This window comes from Periophthalmus magnuspinnatus, chromosome 16 (assembly GCF_009829125.3).
Source record: "Periophthalmus magnuspinnatus isolate fPerMag1 chromosome 16, fPerMag1.2.pri, whole genome shotgun sequence".
Lineage (NCBI taxonomy): Eukaryota > Metazoa > Chordata > Actinopteri > Gobiiformes > Gobiidae > Periophthalmus > Periophthalmus magnuspinnatus.
This window is the reverse complement of record NC_047141.1, coordinates 771,483-793,171: the sequence shown is the minus strand read 5'-3', so window position 1 is coordinate 793,171 and position 21,689 is coordinate 771,483. Positions and strand designations below refer to the sequence as shown.

At 47.9% G+C, this 21,689-nt stretch overlaps 2 protein-coding genes across 3 annotated transcripts; both read right to left on the bottom strand.

Annotated features, from left to right (window-relative positions):
• Window positions 1-593: 593 nt before the first annotated feature.
• zgc:153896 (uncharacterized protein LOC569930 homolog) lies at window positions 594-11,326 on the bottom strand. The gene is made up of 6 exons (XM_033980958.2): window positions 11,214-11,326; window positions 8,922-9,101; window positions 3,785-3,930; window positions 2,547-3,170; window positions 1,356-1,581; window positions 594-804 (listed from the first exon to the last, which is right to left on the bottom strand). The coding sequence occupies exons 1-6, from the start codon at window positions 11,296-11,298 to the stop codon at window positions 740-742; spliced, it is 1,326 nt and encodes a 441-aa protein (XP_033836849.1). The 5' UTR covers window positions 11,299-11,326; the 3' UTR covers window positions 594-739.
• A 682-nt stretch (window positions 11,327-12,008) lies between these two features.
• si:ch73-139j3.4 (CD82 antigen) lies at window positions 12,009-21,564 on the bottom strand. 2 transcript variants are annotated; one of them, XM_033981261.2, is made up of 8 exons: window positions 21,481-21,564; window positions 20,987-21,065; window positions 20,308-20,420; window positions 16,007-16,081; window positions 14,677-14,766; window positions 14,190-14,390; window positions 13,464-13,547; window positions 12,009-12,445 (listed from the first exon to the last, which is right to left on the bottom strand). In XM_033981261.2, the coding sequence occupies exons 1-8, from the start codon at window positions 21,544-21,546 to the stop codon at window positions 12,185-12,187; spliced, it is 969 nt and encodes a 322-aa protein (XP_033837152.2). In that variant the 5' UTR covers window positions 21,547-21,564; the 3' UTR covers window positions 12,009-12,184. The 2 variants fall into 2 exon arrangements, with proteins under 2 accessions (XP_033837152.2, XP_055083999.1); XM_055228024.1 differs by lacking the exons at window positions 20,308-20,420; window positions 20,987-21,065.
• Between the last annotated feature and the right edge of the window lie 125 nt (window positions 21,565-21,689).

Here is a 21,689-nt window from a genome sequence, read left to right as displayed (position 1 = left end):
CCTTCCCTCTTTCTCCCCTCTCGGTCTGGGTTAACTGTACTTTAATTTGGTACATTTAATGACATTTAATGAGGTCAAGGATACACATAGATACATGAATATCTATGTAATAAGGTACACGTTCTGTTTCTGTCTCCTGTAGTGACATAATAGTGAGTGTAATTGTACTGAAATGTATTGTAATTTAATTGAAATAGTATTTTATTTTAATTGTATTTTTATTTTTTTTATATAATTTTGCTGAAACTGTATTTTAATGTGTTCACCTGCCCGGGGACTGCAGATGGCAAGTAGCAGTTGCTAAATCTGGTACAAATCATCTTTTCTTTTGTTAGATTAATGAATTTGTACATGGTCTATGACAAATAAAGAATAAGTAAAGAAAGAACGAAAGAAAACTGAATAGACATGTTTCCCTATTAATTACAATGTACTAAATAAATATCTAAAAGGTAAACGCACAAATGTTGAACCTGATGATTTCTATTAATGACTAGACCCAAGAACTCACTGTATTACAACACAAATCTGCATTTGAACAAGATTAATTTGAACTGCGCCCATGACTTGCCTATAGAATGTGCTGATTCTGACGGCCGACCCGCCCCCACTCTGTTTTTATTGGGTGTTCACTGACAGGAGCAGAACTGGTGACATCATTATAATTTATTCATGTTTTAAATAATTTGACACAGGGCAAAAACAAATAAACAAACAAATGTGGCATGGTTTTGGTTTGTCACAAAAACAAAAGAAGAAGAGACATGAGCAGAACCACGGACGAGGCAACAGCCGACGAGCCATCTGAAACAGACCCAAAACGCACCCGTTAGATCTGGTTGAATCCAGATTTAGTCCTGGTTTGGTTCTGGTTTAGTCCTAGTTTACTGCTGGTTTAGTCCTGGCTTAGTCTTAGTTTAGTCCTGGTTTAGTCCTGGTCCTGACTCAGTTCTGGTTCTGCCCTGTTCTACTCCTTGTTCAGTACTGGTTTAGTCCTGGCTCAGTCCTAGTTTAGTTCTGGTTCAGTCCTGACTCAGTCTTGGCTCGGTCCTGATCCCAGTTTAGTCCCGGTTCAGTCCTGGTTTAGTCCTGGTTTAGTCCTGGCTCAGTCCTGGTTAAGTCCTAGTTCAGTCCTGGTTCAGTCCTGGCTCAGTCTTGATCACGATTTAGTCCTAGTTTAGTCCTGGCTCAGTCTTGGGTCAGTCCTGATCCCGGTTTAGCCCTGGTTTAGTCCTGGTTTAGTCATGGCTTAGTCCTGGTCAATCCTGGCTCAGGCCCAGTTCAGTCCTGGTTCAGTCCTGGTTCAGTCCTGGCTCAGCTCCGATTCAGTCCTGGTTCAAATCCGGTTCTCTCACCCTTGTCTTGGATCAGCAGTTCCATGGTGACCTGTGCTGAGCCGTTGTGAGGGGCCGGAGTGATCCTGAGGAGGTTGCACATGAGGGGGTACAGGTGGATACTGTCAAACGGCTCCGACACCACATTCTGTCTGAAGTCTGGCCCAAATGCCCTGAAGATGGTTTTCATGTCCATCTCTCCGCTGTGGTAACCATGGTCACCCTTGTTCACGTACACGATGAAGCGCTGCAGAGAGAATTTTAAAGGGCCCAAATGAGGCTACTGTCTGATTGCTATTCTAATCTTGTTCACACATGTTTAACACACAAACTCCGCATATTTAGGCTAGGAGTTCTTCTCACAAGCAGAAAACACTCTGTTCCACCTTGTGATGTCATGTGGTAATACAGGAAGTGCTCCACTGTGTTTTAAATGTAAACTACATACACCTTCACTAGAGTAATTTGGATGAATTCAGCCCTGGAATTATCAAACCTTTACTGGATTAAAAGTAAAAGGAGCTGTTACCACTTCATGACATCACAAGGTGGAACAGAGCATTTTGAGCTTTAGAGATGTAGACAAATAATAAAGGGTTACTCAAATATGTGTGAATGAAACAAAACATAACTATGTATGTTTTTGAGGAGGTAACAACATTAGAACATGGCTTAAAACTCACATGAGTCAGTTTTGCATTATAGTTTGTGTTTTAATGACTATGACAACTATTTTGCATTGTTTTGTCTTTCATATTCTGTGTCAGTCTCTCCTCTCTGTAACGATCTTTTAATGTGATGAAATGTCCTGCAGTTCAAAACCACCTTATGATGTCATCAAAAGGCCTCAATGAAATGCTTCTAAACTTTGAAGCTAGCCTTATTTAAACGTTTTCAAGTGTGTCACAAAAGGGGGCAATCTCGACTTTCTGTATGTTCAAAAATACGTCTACATCAAACCAGATCTAAACCATATCTAAGCCAGATGTAAACCAGGGCTAAACAAAGACTAACCCAGGTCTAACACAGGACTGACTCAGATTTGTGCCAGGTCTAAACCAGGTCTAAACCAATTCTATACCAGGTCTAAACCTGGACTAACCCCAGTCCAAAGCAGGACTAACCCGAGTCTAGATCAGGTCTAAACCAGGACTAACCCAGAACTAACCCAGGTCTTAATCAGGTCTAAACCCAGACAAAGCGGTTCCTTACTGAGTTGAGGTTGAATCCAAGGTCGGCCTGTATGACCACAGGCGGCATGCGTTTGCTCTTCCCGAGGTGGAAGCTCTTTGGGATCTGGTTCTTGGCGTAGGCTGTGATATTTGGGACTTTGGCGAGCGCCTCCAGGACTTGTGGCTCCTTCCCGGGTTTTGGTGTCAGGATCCCAAAGCCACCATAGTCCAGGATCTCAAAGCTGTTGAGCTGAAGCAGGGGCAGGTAATTGTTCAGCACGATCTCATCCACCAGGGGGCGCTTCTTGACTGTGGTCATGCCATGGTCCGAGGTGATGATGACGTTGAGGTTGTGGGTGAGATTTCGCATCTCGATGCCATGGCGCAGGTACCCAAGAGCGTGATCAATCTGTCTGATGATGGCTTTGCGTTGGGGGGTGTCTGGGCCACGTGCGTGGCCCACGTTGTCCGGCTCACCAAAGTAAAGTGTCACAAAGTCAAAGTCCTCCTCTGAGAACCAGTCTAGGACCGTGTCCATGTTCTGACGCCACTCCGTCTCATTGTCATCGGGGAAACCGGGAATCTCAAACACGTGGCGTCCAACGGGCTGACCACTGTAGTTAGCCCCGCCTCCAGGGAAGTGGAAGGAGCCCACCTTCAGACCCTGAGACACAAACGTTTGAAGACATCATTATATATTATATCTGACCAGCTGCCCCTGGGAAGACGGTCACATGTGGCTGCAAATCTGCACCTTTAGCCTCTACCACCAGCCACTCAAGCTCCAGTCCCATCCTGGTTTAGCATTGACTCAGACCTGGTCTCGTCCTGGTTAAAACCTGGTTCAGTCCTGGTCTAATCCTGATATACCCTCTGATCTAGTCCCATGATCTGCCCCATCTGACACCAGCAGGGACTAGATCTGTTTCTACTTTAGGTCTAGTCCTGGCAAAGTGCCGGTCTAGTCCTGGTCTAACCTGGTCTGGTTCCAGTCTAAGTGCCAGTTTAGTCCTGGTTCAGACCTGGTCTAGTCCTGGTTCAGACCTGGTCTAGTCCTGGTTCAGACCTGGTTTAGTCCTGGTTCAAACCTGGTCTTGTCCTTGTTCAGACCTGGTCTAGTTCTGGTTCAGACCTGGTCTGGTCCTGGTTCAGACCTGATCTTGTCCTTGTGTCCTGGTTCAGACCTGGTCTTGTCCTTGTTCAGACCTGCTCTTGTCCTGGTTCAGATCTGCTCTAGTCCTGATCTAGTACTGGTTCAGTCCTGGTCCTTGTTCTTACCTGGTTCTGGGCCGTGATCCACAGTGGAGTAGCTCCTGTGTCCCACCACTCGGACCTCCTGAGGGTCTGTTTGTGAGGGATCTTCAGGTTTGTCTTCTGGTCAAACATCATGTTATGGACCACCTCATGGTCCTCCACCCAGCGGCCTGCAGAGGAGACAGGTGAGAGCATCAGACACATGGGAAGGGCATCTGACATATGGGGAGGGCATCTGACAGACAGGGAAGATATCTGACACACAGAGGGTATCTGACATAAGGGGAGGGCATCTGACACACAGGAGGACTTCTGACACATGGGGTATACGTGGATGGGATTGAATTTGACATACAGGAGTAAATGGTGTTTTGTTTAGAGTTTTTAATTTCATAAGTTATTTCTAGCATTAATCATTTAAAAGATGCAAAAGTATACTGGACAAATGTATTTTTGCATGCAGGAGAATGGGAGGGCATCTAACACACAGAGCTATAGGAGGATGGGAGGGCATCTGACACACAGGAATACAAGGATGGGAAGGCATCTGACTCATGCTGGCTTATCAAAGCCTTATCTCAGCAGATCTCAGAAGCTAAGCAGGCTTGGGCCTGGTTGGTACTTGGATGGGAGGTCGCTGTGATACCAGGTGCCACAGTGGGGCAGCAGAGGCAAAAACTGTGGTTGCATTCTTGGACGCACATTCTTGGACCCACATTACCTTGTGTGTGAGAGCTGGTGCCATAGAAGTATAATCAGATTTGAGATGAAACAAAGATGGCATCATGTTGTTGTCAGTGGCCTGTGTCACTGGTTCCAAATGCCACAAAACTTTGTCTTCTGCATTATTTCCTGAATACTGTACTAGCTCTGCCCACCATAACATCAGTGACATCAAAAACGTGCACCGCATGATCAGTTCTGTCCAATCAGACTGATAGCTGCTAGTGCAGGCTCAGCTCAGAGTGGGGCTGGGCTAAATGTAACAAAGCAAACTTTTAGGTGCTTTGAGGATTTAAAAAAAATGTTCATGTTGTGAAAACAGAGAAGAATCCTACAAAATCTGAAGCTGTGGATGCCCTGTCAGTATATGGACACTTTGAATTTACAAAAAATTCATCATGTTCTATGTTCAGAGGTCAAAGGTCAGGTGCAATAACCCTCACTTCAGTCTACAACAGTATCTCACCACCAGCGTGTGCGGAGTGAATTAATACTGCTGTACAAAAAAGTGTTGCATTATTATACAGGAGCATGCAAAGGAATACACACAGGGATACAGGAGAATGGGAGGGCATCTGACACACAGTGGTCAGAAGTTTGTGACCTTTAACAACAGTCACAAAACTTTGAGGGCCAAGGCAAAGTCCAGATCAGATAAGCCCCAATAACCTTCACTCTGATAAAGGACCAGGGTGAGTCCAGTGTTAGTGGTGATGTCGTCCTGTCGTAACGTCCAGAGGGATCAAAGATGCAGACTTGGAAAAACAGTACAACAGAGTTTATTTACAATACAAAATGTGAAAGGTGGTTATCAGAGCAAGTGGTGCAGGGCCCGATGGGCGGTGAGCCTTCTGGCACAGGACGCGGTGAGTGGAAGAACAAGAAAGTCCAACTGAGTACAAAAAGCATAGTACAAAAAACAAGACTGAGCCAAACGGACAGTACCATGAGGATACACTGATAATCTGGCGGCGAGTGTAGGAATCCTCAGCCTCTTAATACTTCCCAGGCGAAGGCTTGATTGCTTGTGGAGGTGCAGGTGTGCAGAGTCTCCGCCTAGCTCCAGGCATAGACACAGAAGGAAGGGGCAAGACAGCACAAAAACACAAGGACTGACTGGACTCATGACAGTACCCCCCATCCTCTAAAGGACACCTCCAGGTGGACCCCCAGACTTGGCAGGATGGGCCAAATGAAAGTCTCTGACCAAGTCAGGATCCAGATTGCGAGCCCTGGGCACCCACGTACGCTCCTTGGGACCATACCCCTCCCACTCCATCAGATACTGCAACCCCCTGCCCCATCGGCGAACATCGGCGGGAGGAGGGGGCTCGGCTGGAGGGCAAAGGTCACTGAAGAGAACCAGTTTGATTTGCGACACATGGAAAGTGGGATGGATACGAAGAGATGGAGGCAGTTTGAGGTATACAGCAGATAGGCTAATGATTATTGTAATCTTGAAACGTCCCAAGAAACGAGGAGAGAGATTTCGAGAGTCAGTCTTAAACAGAATATTCTCAAAGGATAGCCAAACAGACTGACCTGACTGATACTGGGGGGCGGGGGAGCGGTGCTTGTCTGCTGCAGCTTTAGTCTTGGCCCAAGATTGAAGGAGAGCTACCCTGGTCTCTCTCCAGATCCTGCGGCAGCGTTGGAGGTGGTGCTGGACAGAGGGCACCGCCAGATTCTTTTCCTCAGCTGGGAAAAGTGGAGGCTGATATCCTAGGGAGGCTTGAAATGGAGACAGACCGGTTGCGGAACTCGCCAAAGAGTTATGTGAATACTCTATAAAAGAGAGGAATGTACTCCAGGTCGAGGCATTAGTGGAGACGACACAGTGTAGTGCGGTCTCATGGTCCAGGTTAGCCCATTCGGTCTGTCCATTAGTCTGTGGGTGAAAACCAGAAGTGAGATTGACCGTAGTGCCCAGCCCTTCACAGAAATTATGCCAAACTTGGGATGTAAATTGTGTACTTCTATCAGACACTATTTCTACGAGAATCTCATGGAGCCTGAACACGTGGGGATTCCAGGGAATGTGGCACCGCGGATGTCCCGGAGATGGCGGCAGGAGCCCCAAAGGCCGGTGACTGAAGTGAGAGCAATGCGGGAACCTGGTTGGTGAGTTGAGTAACTTGCTGGGTCAGGGATTGATTGCATTCGAGCAAGATCCGGATACTCTGTTCGTGTTGTCCAATGATTATTCCATGATGCGAAAATGCCCGGTGTAGCGTTTGGTCTTTCCCCAAGTCTGCTTGGTCCATGTTGGCCAGATCGTTCTATTGTAAAGTCCGGAAGGACCAAAGATCAGACTCGGAAAAACAGCTCAACAAAGTTTATTTACAATACAAAATGTGAAAGGTGGTTATCGGAGCAAGTGTTGCAGGGTTGGGTTGGCAGTGAACGTTCTGGCACAGGACGAGGTGCGCTGCGGTGTATGGGTAGTCCAAGGAGTAGTAATGTGACGTTCTGTATTGAGGCTTCAAAGTGTGATGTCGAGTAGGGGAGGGGTTGTTTCCGCGATCTGCATATCAAGGCTTGCTTCATTTAGAGGCAGAGATGAAAATTATTTTATTAATTAAGCCTTGCTACCTGGCTGTACCACGTGACTGATTCAGAAAGTGGTTCGGATTTTGCCACGTGTTTTGACAGGCTCCATTGAAAATGTGGGTGTTTGATGGAGAGTTGCAGTCAGTGAGAGTTTGGAGACAGTTTGGAGACAGTTTGGATAGAGTTAGAGATAGTTTGGAGAGAGGTAGAGATAATTTGGAGAGAGTTTGGAGATTTAGGAGAGTGAGGAGAGAGAGTCAGGATAGAATGGAACGTTGTTTTAAAATAAAAAAACAATAATGTGTCCCCTAAACCATAATCATTGTCCATACCCCAACCTCAACCCCCCTCATCTCACTGAAAATGATCATTTCCATTTTCATCATTTCCAAATAATCATTTTCCATACTGCCAGTACTATGTGTGTGTGTGTGTGTGTGTGTGTGTGTGTGTGTGTGTGTGTGTGTATATATATATATATATATATATATATATATATATATATATATATATATATATATATATATATATATATATATATAAATATATATATATAGTATAGACAGTATACTGCCACTGCCATCACTACAGTATACATGTTATGCATACTTCTTGATTTTGCTGACAGTTTTATTCAAAGACTTTCTGCAAAATCCCACACAGTTGATGTCCTACTAGAGCAAATTAAGCTTCAAGAAGCTTTGTGCTGGAGTGAACCAATTGGATGCAAGGCTTCAGTGCTTCATGAAGCTTCATCTGCCCATCACGACCAAGGAGCAAAATCTGGTAAAGAACAGGAAAGTCCAACTGAGTACAAAGAGCATAGTTGAAGAAATGAGACTGAGCCAAGTGGACAGTACCACGAGGATACACTGACAATCTGGCGGCGAGTGTAGGAATCCATCCATCCATCCATTTTCTTCCGCTTATCTGGGGCTGGGTTGCAGGGGCAGCAGTCTAAGCAGGGACTCCCAGACTTCCCTCACCCCGGACACGTCCTCCAGCTCCTTCAGTGGGACCCCAAGGCGTTCCCAGGCCAGCCGAGAGACATAGTCCCTCCAGCGTGTCTTGGGTCTTCCCCGGGGCCTCCTCCCAGTGGGACATGCCCAGAACACCTCCCTAGGGAGGCGTCCAGGAGGCATCCTGAGCAGATGTCCGAGCCACCTCAACTGGTTCCTCTTGACGTGTAGGAGCAGCAGCTCTACTCCGAGCTCCTCCCATGTGACCAAGCTCCTCGCCCTATCCCTAAGGGTGCGCCCAGCCACCCTACGGAGGAAACCCATTTCAGCCGCTTGTATCCGCGACCTTGTCCTTTCGGTCATTACCCAGAGCTCATGACCATAGGTGAGGGTAGGAACGTAGATTGACCGGTAAATCGAGAGCTTTGCCTTTGGACTCAGCTCCTTCTTTACCACAACGGACCGATACAGCGACTGCATCACTGCATACGCTGCACCGATCCGCTTGTCAATCTCATGCTCCAGGAATCCTCAGCCTCTTAATACTCCGCAGGTGAAGGGAGGGGAGAAGACAGCACAGAAACACAAGGACAGACTGGACTCATGACGAGTCCTGGTTTAGTCCTGGTTCAGTCCTGCTTCAATCCTGGTTCAGTCCTGGTTTAATCCTGGTTCAGTCTTGGTTTAGTCTTGGTTTAGTCCTGGTTCAGTCCTGGTTCAGTCTTGGTTCAGTTCTGGTTCAGTCCTGGTTCAGACCTGGTTTTCCTTGTTCGGTCCTGATTATTCTTAGTTTAGTCCTGGTTCAGTTCTGGTTCAGTTCTGACTCAATCCTGGTTCAGTTCTGTTTCAGTCTTGGTTCAGTTCTGGTTCAGTCCTGGTTTAGTTCTGGTTCAGTTCTGGTTCAGTTATGGTTCAGTCCTGGTTCAGACCTGTGATGGTGGTAAAGTGTGAGGGGGAGGTCATGGTGAGCATGGGAGGAGTGATGTATTTGGCTTTGACTCCTCTGAGGCTGATCAGATCCAGCTCTGGAGTGTCCACATCCTGGTCATAATCCCACCGGAACCCGTCAAACGAGACCAGGAGGAGCTTGTGCCTTGAAGTGCTGGAACCTGGAGAGAAGCCAGAGACCGGGTTTAGACCTGAGACTGGGTTTAGACCAGACCAGTCCAAAGACCAGAGACCATACCAGAGACCAGGGACCAGGGACAAGAAACCAGATCAGAGACCTGAGGCCAGACCAGAGGCCAGACCAGAGACCTGAGACCAGACCAGGGATCAGACCAGAGATCAGAGACCAGAGACTGGAGATCAAAGACCAGACCATAGACTGGGTTTAGACCGGAATTCAGGGTCCAACCTGTTTCAGACCAAAGCATACCCTATCCAGACTGCACTCAGGTTTAAAGGGGCAGGCTCTGGTTTAAGTCAGGAATGTTCTGGTCTAATTAAAAAAAAAAAAAAAACTGAGTTTGAGACACTTTGGGGATACAGTTTCCCACTAACCAGACCAGACTAGACCAGACCAGAACAGTGTTTGCCTGTGTTGTCAGTGTTATTGTAGGCCAAGATCGTTATGGAACAATCATTTGATAAGTGTCTAAAATGTTTACATTCCTGGAGCAGGTGAAATGAGGCTGGAAACAATCTCTGCTCCTGTTAAAAGATGCCAGAAAACAGACCGGGCTGATCTGACCTGATGTCGTTCCCTTCCGAATGATTCAAATCTCTATAGATTTATTATTGATTTAAAAATGTCACACAGTCCCGAGTGGTCCAAAGCTTAGACTGTATAAAGATAAACAGTTGAAACCAGAAGTTTGTATACACTATATAAAAAGACACATCCGATTTTTTTCTCACTGTCTGATCCGAAATCAGACCCCGTGTACATTTGCAAACTGTAATCTGTTTCTTTTGGAGTAATGTCTTGTGAGTTGGAGTAATGTCTAGGGTAGCCTTTCCACCCATGTTGGTACAGTACTCGTTTCACTGTGGACTCACACTTACCAGCTTCAGCAGCATCTTCATGGGATCTTTTGCTTTTGTTATTGGGTTGATTTGTACATTTTGGACCAAAGCACTTTCATCTCTGGGACACAGAACCTCCTTCCTGAGCAGTATGATGGCTGGTCATTCCCATTGTGTTTATACTTGTGTATGACTGTTTGGACAGATGAATGTGGCACCTTCAGGCAAATGGAGGCATCGGAATTGCACCAAGGATGAAATTATCTGTGTAAACCCTTAGTCGTCCAGGTCTGATCCATAGCAAAAGACAAAGTTAAAATCTGTCAACTGGGCAAATCATTTTAAAAGTGAAGACGTTTCGCTGCTCATCCAAGCCGCTTCTTCAGTTCTGGTCAGATTGCTGGTGGCCACTGCCTTATATCTATCTGAAGGGAGGGGCTAATGACACTGAAACTGTAAACATCCAGTGTCAGCTGGAACTACCCAATTCAGCCCTTAACAACCCTGCTATTGTTCTCATTGTTCTGGGTCTGAGGATGGAGTTATAGATGGGGGAGAGACTATGTCTCAGGCCCCCATTCCTGTTTAAGGAAGGATTCTCTTTCCTAACAAAAATAGCTTCTTTAACTCCTCTCTCAAACCATTTCTTTTCTCTGGCTAAGATCTGAACTTCACTATCTTCAAAGGAGTGGTTAGTGGGTTTGAGATGGAGATGTACGGCAGACTGGGGTTCAAAGAAACTCTCACGCCGGTGTTGGTACATCCTCTTATGGAGTAGCTGTTTAGTTTCTCCAATGTAACACTTGTCTTAAACTAGCTTTTGTCTTAAATTAGTTCGCCCAAAGGACAAAACCCAGAGCCACAAACAAAGTAATGTAGTCTACTCCATTCAATGTAGTGAAGAGAGCAGTGAGCATTAATCCTAGTTCAGTCCTTGTATAGTCTTGGTTCACTCCTAGTTTAGTTCAGATTCAGTCCTGGTTTAGTTCTGCTTTAGTCCTGGTTCAATCCCAGTTTAGTCCTACCTTAATCCTGGTTGAGTCCTGGTTTAGTCCTGGCTCAGTCCTGGTTCAGTCCTGGTTCAGTCCTGCTTCAGTCCTGGTTTAGTCCTCATTCAGTCCTTGTTTAGTCCTCATTCAGTCCTTGTTTAGTCCTTGTTTAGTCCTGGTTTAGTCCTGCCTTAATCCTGGTTCCGTCCTGGATCAGTCTTGGCTTAGTCCCACTTTAGTATGAAGTCCCAAATGAAACCATACCTGTGCTTTTGGAGAGTTTTGAGGCCGGCAGACTCCAGACTCCGGGCCCCAGAGCTACGAGCACCAACAGGACCTCAGACCACATGTTCAACCTGCTCTGAATCCAGACCAGAACTGAGACTAAACCAGGACTAAACCAGGATTTAAACCACACTTAGACTGGTGTAATGAGTAACAGAGTCTGATAGAGATCTGCTGAGTGTCTCTGACCGTTGGCTTTATGATTAAATTTATCATAATTCATATTTACAGTCAGGAAGTCAAGATCAGGTCTAAACCAGTTCTTGATCAGAACTAAACCTGGATAAAACCTTTAATGTCCCAGGACTAAACCAGGACTGACCCAGGGCTAAACTAAGAGTGAACCAGGACTGAACCCAAACTGAACCAGGACTGAACCAAGACTAGGCCAGGTCTGAACCAGGAATGAACTAGGACAAAATCATTCCTAAACATGAACTAAACCAGGACTGAATTGTGACTGAACCAGGACTAAACCAGGCCTAAACTAGGACTGAACTAGGACTGAACCAGATCTAAACCAGGACTAAACCTTGACTGACCCAGGCTTAACTAGGGCTAAACCAGGGCTAAACCTGGTATAGACCTCTACCAAACCAGGATGGGCCCAGGTCTAAACCAGAACCCAACCTGGTCTAGAGCAGGAATGACTACACCAGGACTGACCTTGGAGCAGCCAGGACCTTACACACTTTTACTGTCAGAGGGACTGCCTGGTTGCATAAGGACTAACCAAGATCTAATACACTTTCACTTTGAAGTAAGCATGCATAAGTTTATTTGACAGTAACATTTTTAATAATCAGACTTATTTCATTTAAAAATCATCAGCAAAAAATTTCAGACGATTCTAAACCAAACCAGGAACAAGCATCTCATTCATAGTATTGGGTGTAGAACTGGTCTGGGTAGGGGCCTTCTTAGGGTCCATCATAAGGTCCTTATTAGGGTCAATCATAGGGTCCATTGTAGGGTCCATCGTAGGGTCCTCCATGGGGTCCATCATAGGGGCCTTCATAGGGTTTTTGATAAACCCTGTGGTCTACTTCCTGGACCAGTCCCTGGTCTAGTTCTTGGTATAGCAGGTCCTGGTCACTGTACACCTGGTTTTGGTACAGATCTGACTCAGTTTGATCTGGATTAGAACTCTTCACTGAAGCTTTGGCACCGAAACTGCGCCATAGAGCCACCACCATAGCCAAGAGAAGAACCTGAAAAGAAACAAGACATTTAGACCTGCTTTTAGACCCTAAAGATGGGTCAAATGCAGGTTTAACCCAGAGACACCGAAAGACAGGTCAAATGCAGGTTAAACCCAGAGACTCTGATGGGTGGGTCACATGCAGATTTAACCCAGAGATTCTGATGGGTAGGTCAAATGCAGAGAATAAATTTCCCTTGAACGATTGATAAAGAATAACTTTAAAGAGATGGTATTATTCTGCAAAATGTAAGTGTTGGAGCTTTCTACCACACTATAACGTCCCTCATCAAAAACATGTCTGAAAAGGTTTTAGATGTCATCCAGGCATGTTTGAGTAATCTAGCGATCTCTCGTGGGTATTCAAGTACAAGCCTGTACAAGGCTCCACCCACAAGCCTACATCACCCATGCGCCCCCACACAACATTTCTTCATAAATATACAAAAATATGATACAAAACTGAACACAGCAACTTGACAAACCTGATGTACATTAGTGGGATGCAGGTGAGTGTGTTGGGATAGTGCTCTGAAGAGGGAGTGGCTTAGCATAGAGAACAAAGGGAGGAGGGACTCAGAGCATCAGAAGCGAAAGTAAAACATAAAATATGTCAATATGTTGTTTGGGGTGAATAGAGCATTTTCAAAACAATAAAAGGAAACATGGTGATCTTAGCTAAATATGTGTTAGCATTTAATACCCCATAGAAGTAAAATCTCCCCTCTTAAATACCCCATAGAAGTAAAGTTCACCCCCTTTAATACCCCATAGAATTAAAATACCCCCTCCGTAATACATCATAGAAGTAAAATCCCCCCTCTTTAATACCCATAGAAGTCAATTACCCCCTCTTTAATACCCATAGAAGTAAAATATTCCCTCTTTAATACCCATAGAAGTCAATTACCCCCTCTTTAATACCCTATAGAAGTAAAATATCCCCTCTTTAATACCCATAGAAGTAAAATACCCCCTCTTTAATACCTTTTTAACTGAACTGAACTCATCTTATTTTGAGGTCTCACCTGGAGGAAGATGAGGCACAGGTCCATTCCCACAATGGTCAGAACATTCTCCTTCAGCCAAACACGAAGTGCCACCTCACAGCCCTGAAAATATACAGACTATTAATAACAAACCAGGGCTAAACTAGGGCTAAACCAGGACTAAACCAGGACTGAATCAGGACTGAACCTGGACCGAACCGGGACTCAAATGAGACTGAACCAGGACTGGACAAGGACTCAAATAACTGAACCAGGTCTGAACCAGGACTAAAACAGAACTAAACCAGGACTCAAATGAGACTGAACCAGGTCTGAACGAGAACTTAATCAGGATTAAACCAGGACTGAACCAGGACTGAACCAGGTCTAAACCAGGACCAAACCAGGAGTAAACCAGGACTAAACCAGGACTAAACCAGAACTAAACCAGGAATAAACCTAAACCAGGAATTAAGCAGGATTAAACAAGGTCTAAAACGAGTTTGAAACCAGGACTAAACCAGGACCGAAACCAGGACTAAACCAGGACCGAAACCAGGACTAAACCAGGACTAAACCAGGATTAAACCAGGTCTAAACCAGGTCTGAATCAGGACTAAACCAGTAACTAAACCAGGACTAACCCACCACTAAATCTAAACCAGGAATAAAGCAGGATTAAACAAGGTCTAAACGAGTTTGAAACCAGGACTAAACCAGGACCAAACGAGGACTAAACCAGGACTAAACCAGACCCAGTCCTACCTGGTTGTAGGTGCTATTGGCCGGCTGGTATAGGATGATGTTGGAGGTGAGGGTTTGATTCCAGGTGCAGAAGGAGCTGGGGCTTTGTCTGTTGGAGCTGAAACAGGAGCACGGCAGCACTGCAGCCTCTGATTGGTTTAAACAAACCACAAACTGATTACTCTGCCAGTCAGAAGGCCCCATCCGCCCACAGCACTTCGCCTGTAGAGAAACAACCAATCAGGAGAAGCACAGGGTTAGTCCTGCTTCAGTCTTGGTTTACCCTTGTCTCAGTCCTCCTTCAGTCCTGGTCCTGGTTTAGTCCTGTTTCAGTCCTGGTCCTTATTTATTCCTGGTTCAGTCCTGGTCCTGGTTTAGCACTGGTTCAATCCTGATCCTTGTTTAGCACTGGTTCAGTCCTGGTCCTAGTTTATTCCTGGTTTATTCCTGGTTCAGTCCTGGTCCTGGTTTAGTCCTTGTTCAGTCCTGGCTTGGTGCTGATACAGACATAGTGCTGCATGTTGTCCAGCAGGCGGTGCTCGTTCTCTGGATACTTCTGTATGAGTGAGTCCACATTCTCTGTCAGAGTTTTAGAAATCTGAGGAAATAAAAAACAAACATCTAAAAGGAACAAATCTGCATCATTTCAAAGAATTTTATCAAGGTGAAGCTACAGAGACTACAGATGTTCATGACTGCTTGTGACTGTAATTTGACTGTATTTGAGAGGGACTTGTTTAGCAGCACAAATCTGCTCATCTGTTGTGGCTCCAGCTAAGCTAACAAAGTTTCAGACAGAACAGTGCCTATAATTAGCATCACACTCTTAGAGTTATGTTGATTACATCGGCTGCTCCTCCGGCTTGGAAGTATGGCAACCTGAGCACTATCCTCTGCTTCCTCATATTTTCTCATCAGCAATGCTATTCACATGTTGTCCCCTGTCCCACTCCCCCTGTGGAGTGTAACTCTTTCAGATGCCCCGATGACAACTGGACCCTCTCCTCCTCCCCGCCTGGCCCTCCTCCACCCGCCTCCCTCTCCTCCTCGCCTGGCTCTCATCCTCCTCGCCCGGCTCTCCTTCTCCTCACTTGGTCTTCCTCCTCCTCGCCTGGCCCCCCTCCGCCCCCCTCCGCCCCCCTCCCTCCTCCTCGCCTGGCCGATTTTGCTTGTTTTGTCTGATTTTCCTGTTGTTTGATTTTCCTGTTTGTTTTTGTGTGTAGGCAGCACGGTGGCTGAGTGGCAACACTCATGCCTCACAGCAGATCGATCCCCGGGTCGCCCAGGCCTTTCTGTGCGGAGTTTTGCATGTTTCTCCCTGTGTTTGGATGGGTATCCTCCGGGTACTCCAGTTTCCCTCATCAACCAAAACATGAACGCCCTTCGAGACAACTGTTGTTGTGATTTTGGGCGTTACAAAAATAAAATGAATTAAATTGAATTGCAAAATATCAATTACCAGTGTGTATATCTCACTGACTGGCGGTCACCACTAACGGTGGTGTAGCCTAGCCAAGCTTCTTACCTCAGTCTCATACACTTTCTGTCACACTCCTGTTAGCTTTAAACAACTGCAGCCCCTTGGTAATGTGGGAGGAATTTGTGAACTGTGTCCAATATTTTCAATCAGCTGAAGGACCCGGAAGTGACATCACCCTGAACAGTCCTATTGGCTATGATTGGACTGTTCCAAATAAGGACTGTGTTTGTCACACTTTATGGTTCCAGATTCTCTTGCATTGAAACAGGAAGTAGGAGGAACTGGCCAAGAAAGGTCTGACTAAACCAGATCTGAACCAGGTCTAAACCAGGCCCTGGTCCTGGGGTGTGTGTTGGACCTTGTCTTTGTTGATGAGGAGCAGAAATGTGACAAAGATCTGAGCCAGAACCAAAATCACCAAGAAACACGCCACCTGCAAAGAGACAGGGATTAAACCAGGACTAAACCAGGACTAAACCAGGCCTAAACCGGGACTAAGACATGACTAAACCAGGACTAAACTAGGATTAAACCAGGAATAAACCAGAATTTAGACAGAACTAACACAGGACTAAACCAGCCCTAAAACAGGATTAAACCAGGACTAAACCAGGACTAAACCAGGTCTAAACCAGGATTAAGACAAGACTAAGACAAGACTAAACCAGGACCAAACCAGGACTAAACCAGGACTAAACTAGGATTAAACCAGGACTAAACCAGGACTAAACCAGGACTAAACCAGGACTAAGAGAGGACTAAAATAGGACTAAGACACAAATAAACCAGGACTAAAACAGGCCTAAAACAAGACTAAATCCGGACTAACACAGTACTAAAACATTACTAAACTAGGACTAATACAGAACTAAACCAAGACCAAAACAGTATTAAACCAGGACTAAACCAGGACTAAGACAGGACTAAGGCAGGGCTAAAACAGGACTAAAACAGGACTAAAAGAGGATTAAATCAAGACTAAAACAGGTCTAATCTAGGACTAATCCCAGACTAAACCATGACTAAAACAGGATTAAACCAGGACTAAGGCAGGACTCAACCAGGACTGTAGAGGTAATTCCATAACTGTTACCTAGCAACCATAATGTAAACAAGGGCCAAAATTTGTCTAAATGGCACAATAGGTCTAATTAGACTAATAAACATAAATTCCAACAGCTATATTTAGTGAAATTAAATTTTAAAGTATCAAAAAATGTTCTCCTTGTGCATAAACTGTCTGGATGGAGTTTTCTGTGCTGATGAAATCGGCAGAGGGACTCTGTTTTATTACTCACAAATGTACTAGAAAAAGATCAAGGCCAGTTACGTCGCCCGGACTGGCGTTACCGGGGCCCCACCCTGGAGCCAGGCCTGGGGTGGGTGCTCTCCAGCGAGCGCCTGGTGGCCGGGCCTTTCCCCACGGGGCCCGGTCGGGCCCAGCCCGAAGGAACGACGTGGGGCCATCCTCCCGTGGACCCACCACCTGCGGGAGGAGCCATGCGGGGCGGGTGCAAAGAGATCCGGGCGGCAGTCGAAGGCGGGGACCTCGACGACCGGATCTCCGGACATGGAGACTAGCTCTGGGGACGTGGAACGTCACCTCGCTGGGGGGGAAGGAGCCTGAGCTTGTGCGGGAGGTTGAGCGTTACTGGCTAGATATAGTCGGCCTCACTTCCACGCACAGCTCGGGCTCTGGAACCCAACTTCTTGAGAGGGGTTGGACTCTCCATTTCTCTGGCGTTGCCCGCGGGGAGCGGCGGCGAGCTGGTGTGGGCTTGCTCATTGCCCCACAGCTCAGCCGCTGCGTGTTGGGGTTCACTCCGGTGAACGAGAGGGTCGCGTCCCTGCACCTTCGGGTCGGGGACAGGTCTCTCACTGTTGTGTCGGCCTACGGGCCAAACAGCAGTGCAGAGTACCCGGCCTTCTTGGAGTCCCTGGGAGGGGTACAAGACAGTGCACCAACCGGGGACTCCGTTGTTCTCCTGGGGGACTTCAACGCCCATGTGGGTAACGACAGTGACACTTGGAGGGGCGTGATTGGGAGGAACGGCCTCCCCGATCTGAACCCGAGCGGTGTTTTGTTATTGGACTTCTGTGCTAGTCACAGCTTGTCCATAACAAACACCATGTTCAAGCACAAGGGTGTCCATCGGTGCACATGGCACCAGGACACTCTAGGTCGGAGGTCGATGATCGACTTTGTTGTCGTGTCATCTGACCTTCGACCGCGTGTCTTGGACACTCGGGTGAAGAGAGGGGCTGAGCTGTCAACTGATCACCACCTGGTGGTGAGTTGGATCCGCTGGCGGAGGAGGAAGCCGGACAGACCTGGCAGACCCAAGCGCATTGTGAGGGTCTGCTGGGAACGTCTGGCGGAGCCCTCTGTCAGGGGGGTCTTCAACTCCCACCTCCGGGAGAGCTTCTCCCTGATTCCGGGGGAGGTTGTAGACATGGACTCCGAGTGGGCCATGTTCTCCACCTCTATTGTCGATGCGGCTGCTCGTAGCTGTGGTCGTAAGGTCTGTGGTGCTTGTCGCGGCGGCAATCCCCGAACCCGGTGGTGGACACCGGAAGTAAGGGATGCCGTCAAGCTGAAGAAGGAGTCCTATCGAGCCTTATTGGCTCGTGGGACTCCTGAGGCAGCTGATGAGTACCGGCGGGCCAAGCGTGCCGCGGCTCGGGCAGTCACAGAGGCAAAAACTCGGGGTTGGGAGAAGTTCGGAGAGGCCATGGAGAAGGACTATCGGACGGCCTCAAAGAGATTCTGGCAAACCGTCCGACGCCTCAGGAGGGGGAAGCAGTGCTTCACCAACACTGTTTACAGTGCGGGTGGAGAGCTGCTGACCTCGACTGGGGATGTTGTCGGGCGGTGGAAGGAATACTTTGAGGATCTCCTCAATCCCACTGTCACGTCTTCCGAGGAGGAAGCAGAAACTGGGGACCCAGAGGTGGACTCGTCCATCACCCTGGCTGAAGTCACTGAGGTGGTTGGCAAGCTCCTCGGTGGCAAGACTCCGGGGGTAGACGAGATCCATCCTGAGTACCTCAAGTCTCTGGATGTTGTGGGGCTGTCTTGGCTGACACGTCTCTGCAACATCGCGTGGCGGTCGGGGACAGTACCTGTGGAATGGCAGACCGGGGTGGTGGTCCCTCTGTATAAGAAGGGGGACCGGAGGGTGTGTTCCAATTACAGGGGAATCACACTCCTCAGCCTTCCCGGTAAGGTCTATTCCAGGGTACTGGAGAGGAGAATCCGACCGATAGTCGAACCTCGGATTCAGGAGGAGCAGTGTGGTTTTCGTCCTGGTCGTGGAACACTGGACCAGCTCTATACTCTTCATCGGGTCCTCGAGGGCTCATGGGAGTATGCCCAACCAGTCCACATGTGTTTTGTGGATCTGGAGAAGGCATTCGACCGTGTCCCTCGTGGTGTCCTTTGGGGGGTGCTCTGGGAGTATGGGGTCCGGGGCTCTTTGCTAAGGGCTGTCCGGTCCCTGTATGACTGGAGCAGGAGCTGTGTTCGCATTGCCGGCAGTAAGTCAGACCTGTTCCCGGTGCATGTTGGACTCCGCCAGGGCTGCCCTTTGTCACCGGTTCTGTTCATTATATTTATGGACAGAATTTCTAGGCGCAGTCAGGGGCCGGAGGGGGCCTGGTTTGGGAACCACAGGATTTCATCTCTGCTGTTTGCAGATGATGTTGTCCTGATGGCTTCTTCGAGCCAGGACCTGCAGCAGGCACTGGGGCGGTTTGCAGCCGAGTGTGAAGTGGCTGGGATGAGAATCAGCTCCTCCAAATCCGAGGCCATGGTTCTCGACCGGAAAAAGGTGGTTTGCTCTCTCCGGGTGGGTGGTGAGTCTCTGCCCCAAGTGGAGGAGTTCAAGTATCTCGAGGGAAGGATGGAGCGGGAGATTGACAGGCGGATCGGTGCAGCGTCTGCAGTGATGCGGTCGCTGTATCGGTCCGTTGTGGTAAAGAAGGAGCTGAGCCGGAAGGCGAAGCTCTCGATTTACCGGTCAATCTACCTACCTACCTACCCTCACCTATGGTCATGAGCTCTGGGTAATGACCGAAAGGACAAGATCACGGATACAAGCGGCTGAAATGGGCTTCCTCCGCAGAGTGGCCGGGCGCACCCTTAGGGATAGGGTGAGGAGCTCGGTCACACGGGAGGAGCTCGGAGTACAGCCGCTGCTCCTACACGTTGAGAGGAACCAGTTGAGGTGGCTCGGGCATCTGCTCAGGATGCCTCCTGGACGCCTCCCTAGGGAGGTGTTCTGGGCATGTCCCACCGGGAGGAGGCCCCGGGGAAGACCCAGGACACGCTGGAGGGACTATGTCTCTCGGCTGGCCTGGGAACACCTTGGGGTCCCACCGGAGGAGCTGGAGGACGTGTCCGGGGTGAGGGAAGTCTGGGAGTCCCTGCTTAGACTGCTGCCCCCGCGAACCGGCTCCGGATAAGCGGAAGAAAATGGATGGATGGATGGATGGATGGACAAATGTACTTTTGTTCACAAACTGTCACGTAACTGATATAAATCTATGATAAATATTTAGCACAGGTTCTATCCACCAAACCAGGTCAGAATTAGAAAAAGAAAAGATGTTTGAGTTTGACAGAACGTAGAGGCGTGTTGTGCTGCAGGGGGTGCTCACCAGCAGCAGCAGTAGACGGCTCTCTCTCTGAGCGCCCACAATCCCGAGGCCACTGACCACAAGGACCACCACCCCCACAGCAAGGAGAACCACAGCAACGAACTGCATGTCGCCTAAAACCAACAGAGCCATCAGAGGAGCAGACAGGAGCAGAGCCAGAGGAGCAGACAGGAGCAGAGCCAGAGGAGCAGAGCCATAGGAGCAGAGCCAGAGGAGCAGATGGGAGCAGAGCCAGAGGAGCAGACGGGAGCAGAGCCAGAGGAGCAGACGGGAGCAGAGTCAGAGGAGCAGACGGGAGCAGAGCCAGAGGAGCAGACGGGAGCAGAGCCAGAGGAGCAGACGGGAGCAGAGCCAGAGGAGCAGACATAAGCAGAGCCAGGGGAACAGAGCCAAAGGAGCGGACAGGAGCAGAGCCAGATGAAGAGAGCCCGAGGAGCAGACAGGAGCAGAGCCAAAGGAACCAGAGGAGCAGACACGAGTAGAGCCAGAAGAGCAGACAAGAGCAGACAGAAGCAAAGCCAGAGGAGCAGACAGGAGCAGAGACAGAGGAGCAGAGCCAGAGGAGCAGAGGAGCAGAACCAGTTAAAGTGCTAAATCTACTGCCAAAGGAGCAGAGCCAGAGGAGCAGACAGGAGCAGAGCCAGAGGAGCAGACAGGAGCAAAGTCAGAGAAGCAGAACCTGAGGAGACCACATGGATGAAGCTGCTTGAGTCAAAGAGGATCCAGAGTCCACATCCGGCCACACTGAGCCCCAGCGCCTGAGGTCAGAGGTCAAAGGTCAGAGGTCAGGGTTTGGTTTATTTATGACAAAATATTTATGATTAATTTATTAATTTTAATAACACTACTGTGAGCAACTATTCTGGTTCACTTCTGGTTCAGTCCTGCTTTAGTCTTCCTTTAGTAATGGTTTATTGCTGGTTTAGTTCTGGTTTCGTTCTGGTTCAGTCCTGGGTTAGTCCTATTTTAGTCCTCGTTCAGTCCTTGGTTAGTCCTGTTTTAGTCATGGTTCATTCCTGGGTTAGTCCTGTTTTAGTCCTGGTTCAGTCCTGGGTTAGTCCTGTTTTAGTCTGCCTTTAGCCTTGTTTCAGTCCTGATTTTCCTGGTTTAGTCCTGGTTTAGACTTGGTTCAGCCCTATTTTAGTTCTGTTTAAGTCCTGGTTGAGTACTTACCACAAATATAAAGTAGAGAAGAGAGGAGCAGAACTGCAGAAGTTGAATCTTGTTGTGGAGCTTCATGTTTCTGAAAAGACGTTTCACTTCCTGCTTTGATGTAAATATTAACTCACCTGTGTTTCCACGGTGATGCATTCACCTGAAGCCAGGTCCAGAGTCTGAACTCAAGGACTCACTGAGGCTCCCAAGAGTATGGGAGAAAGTGC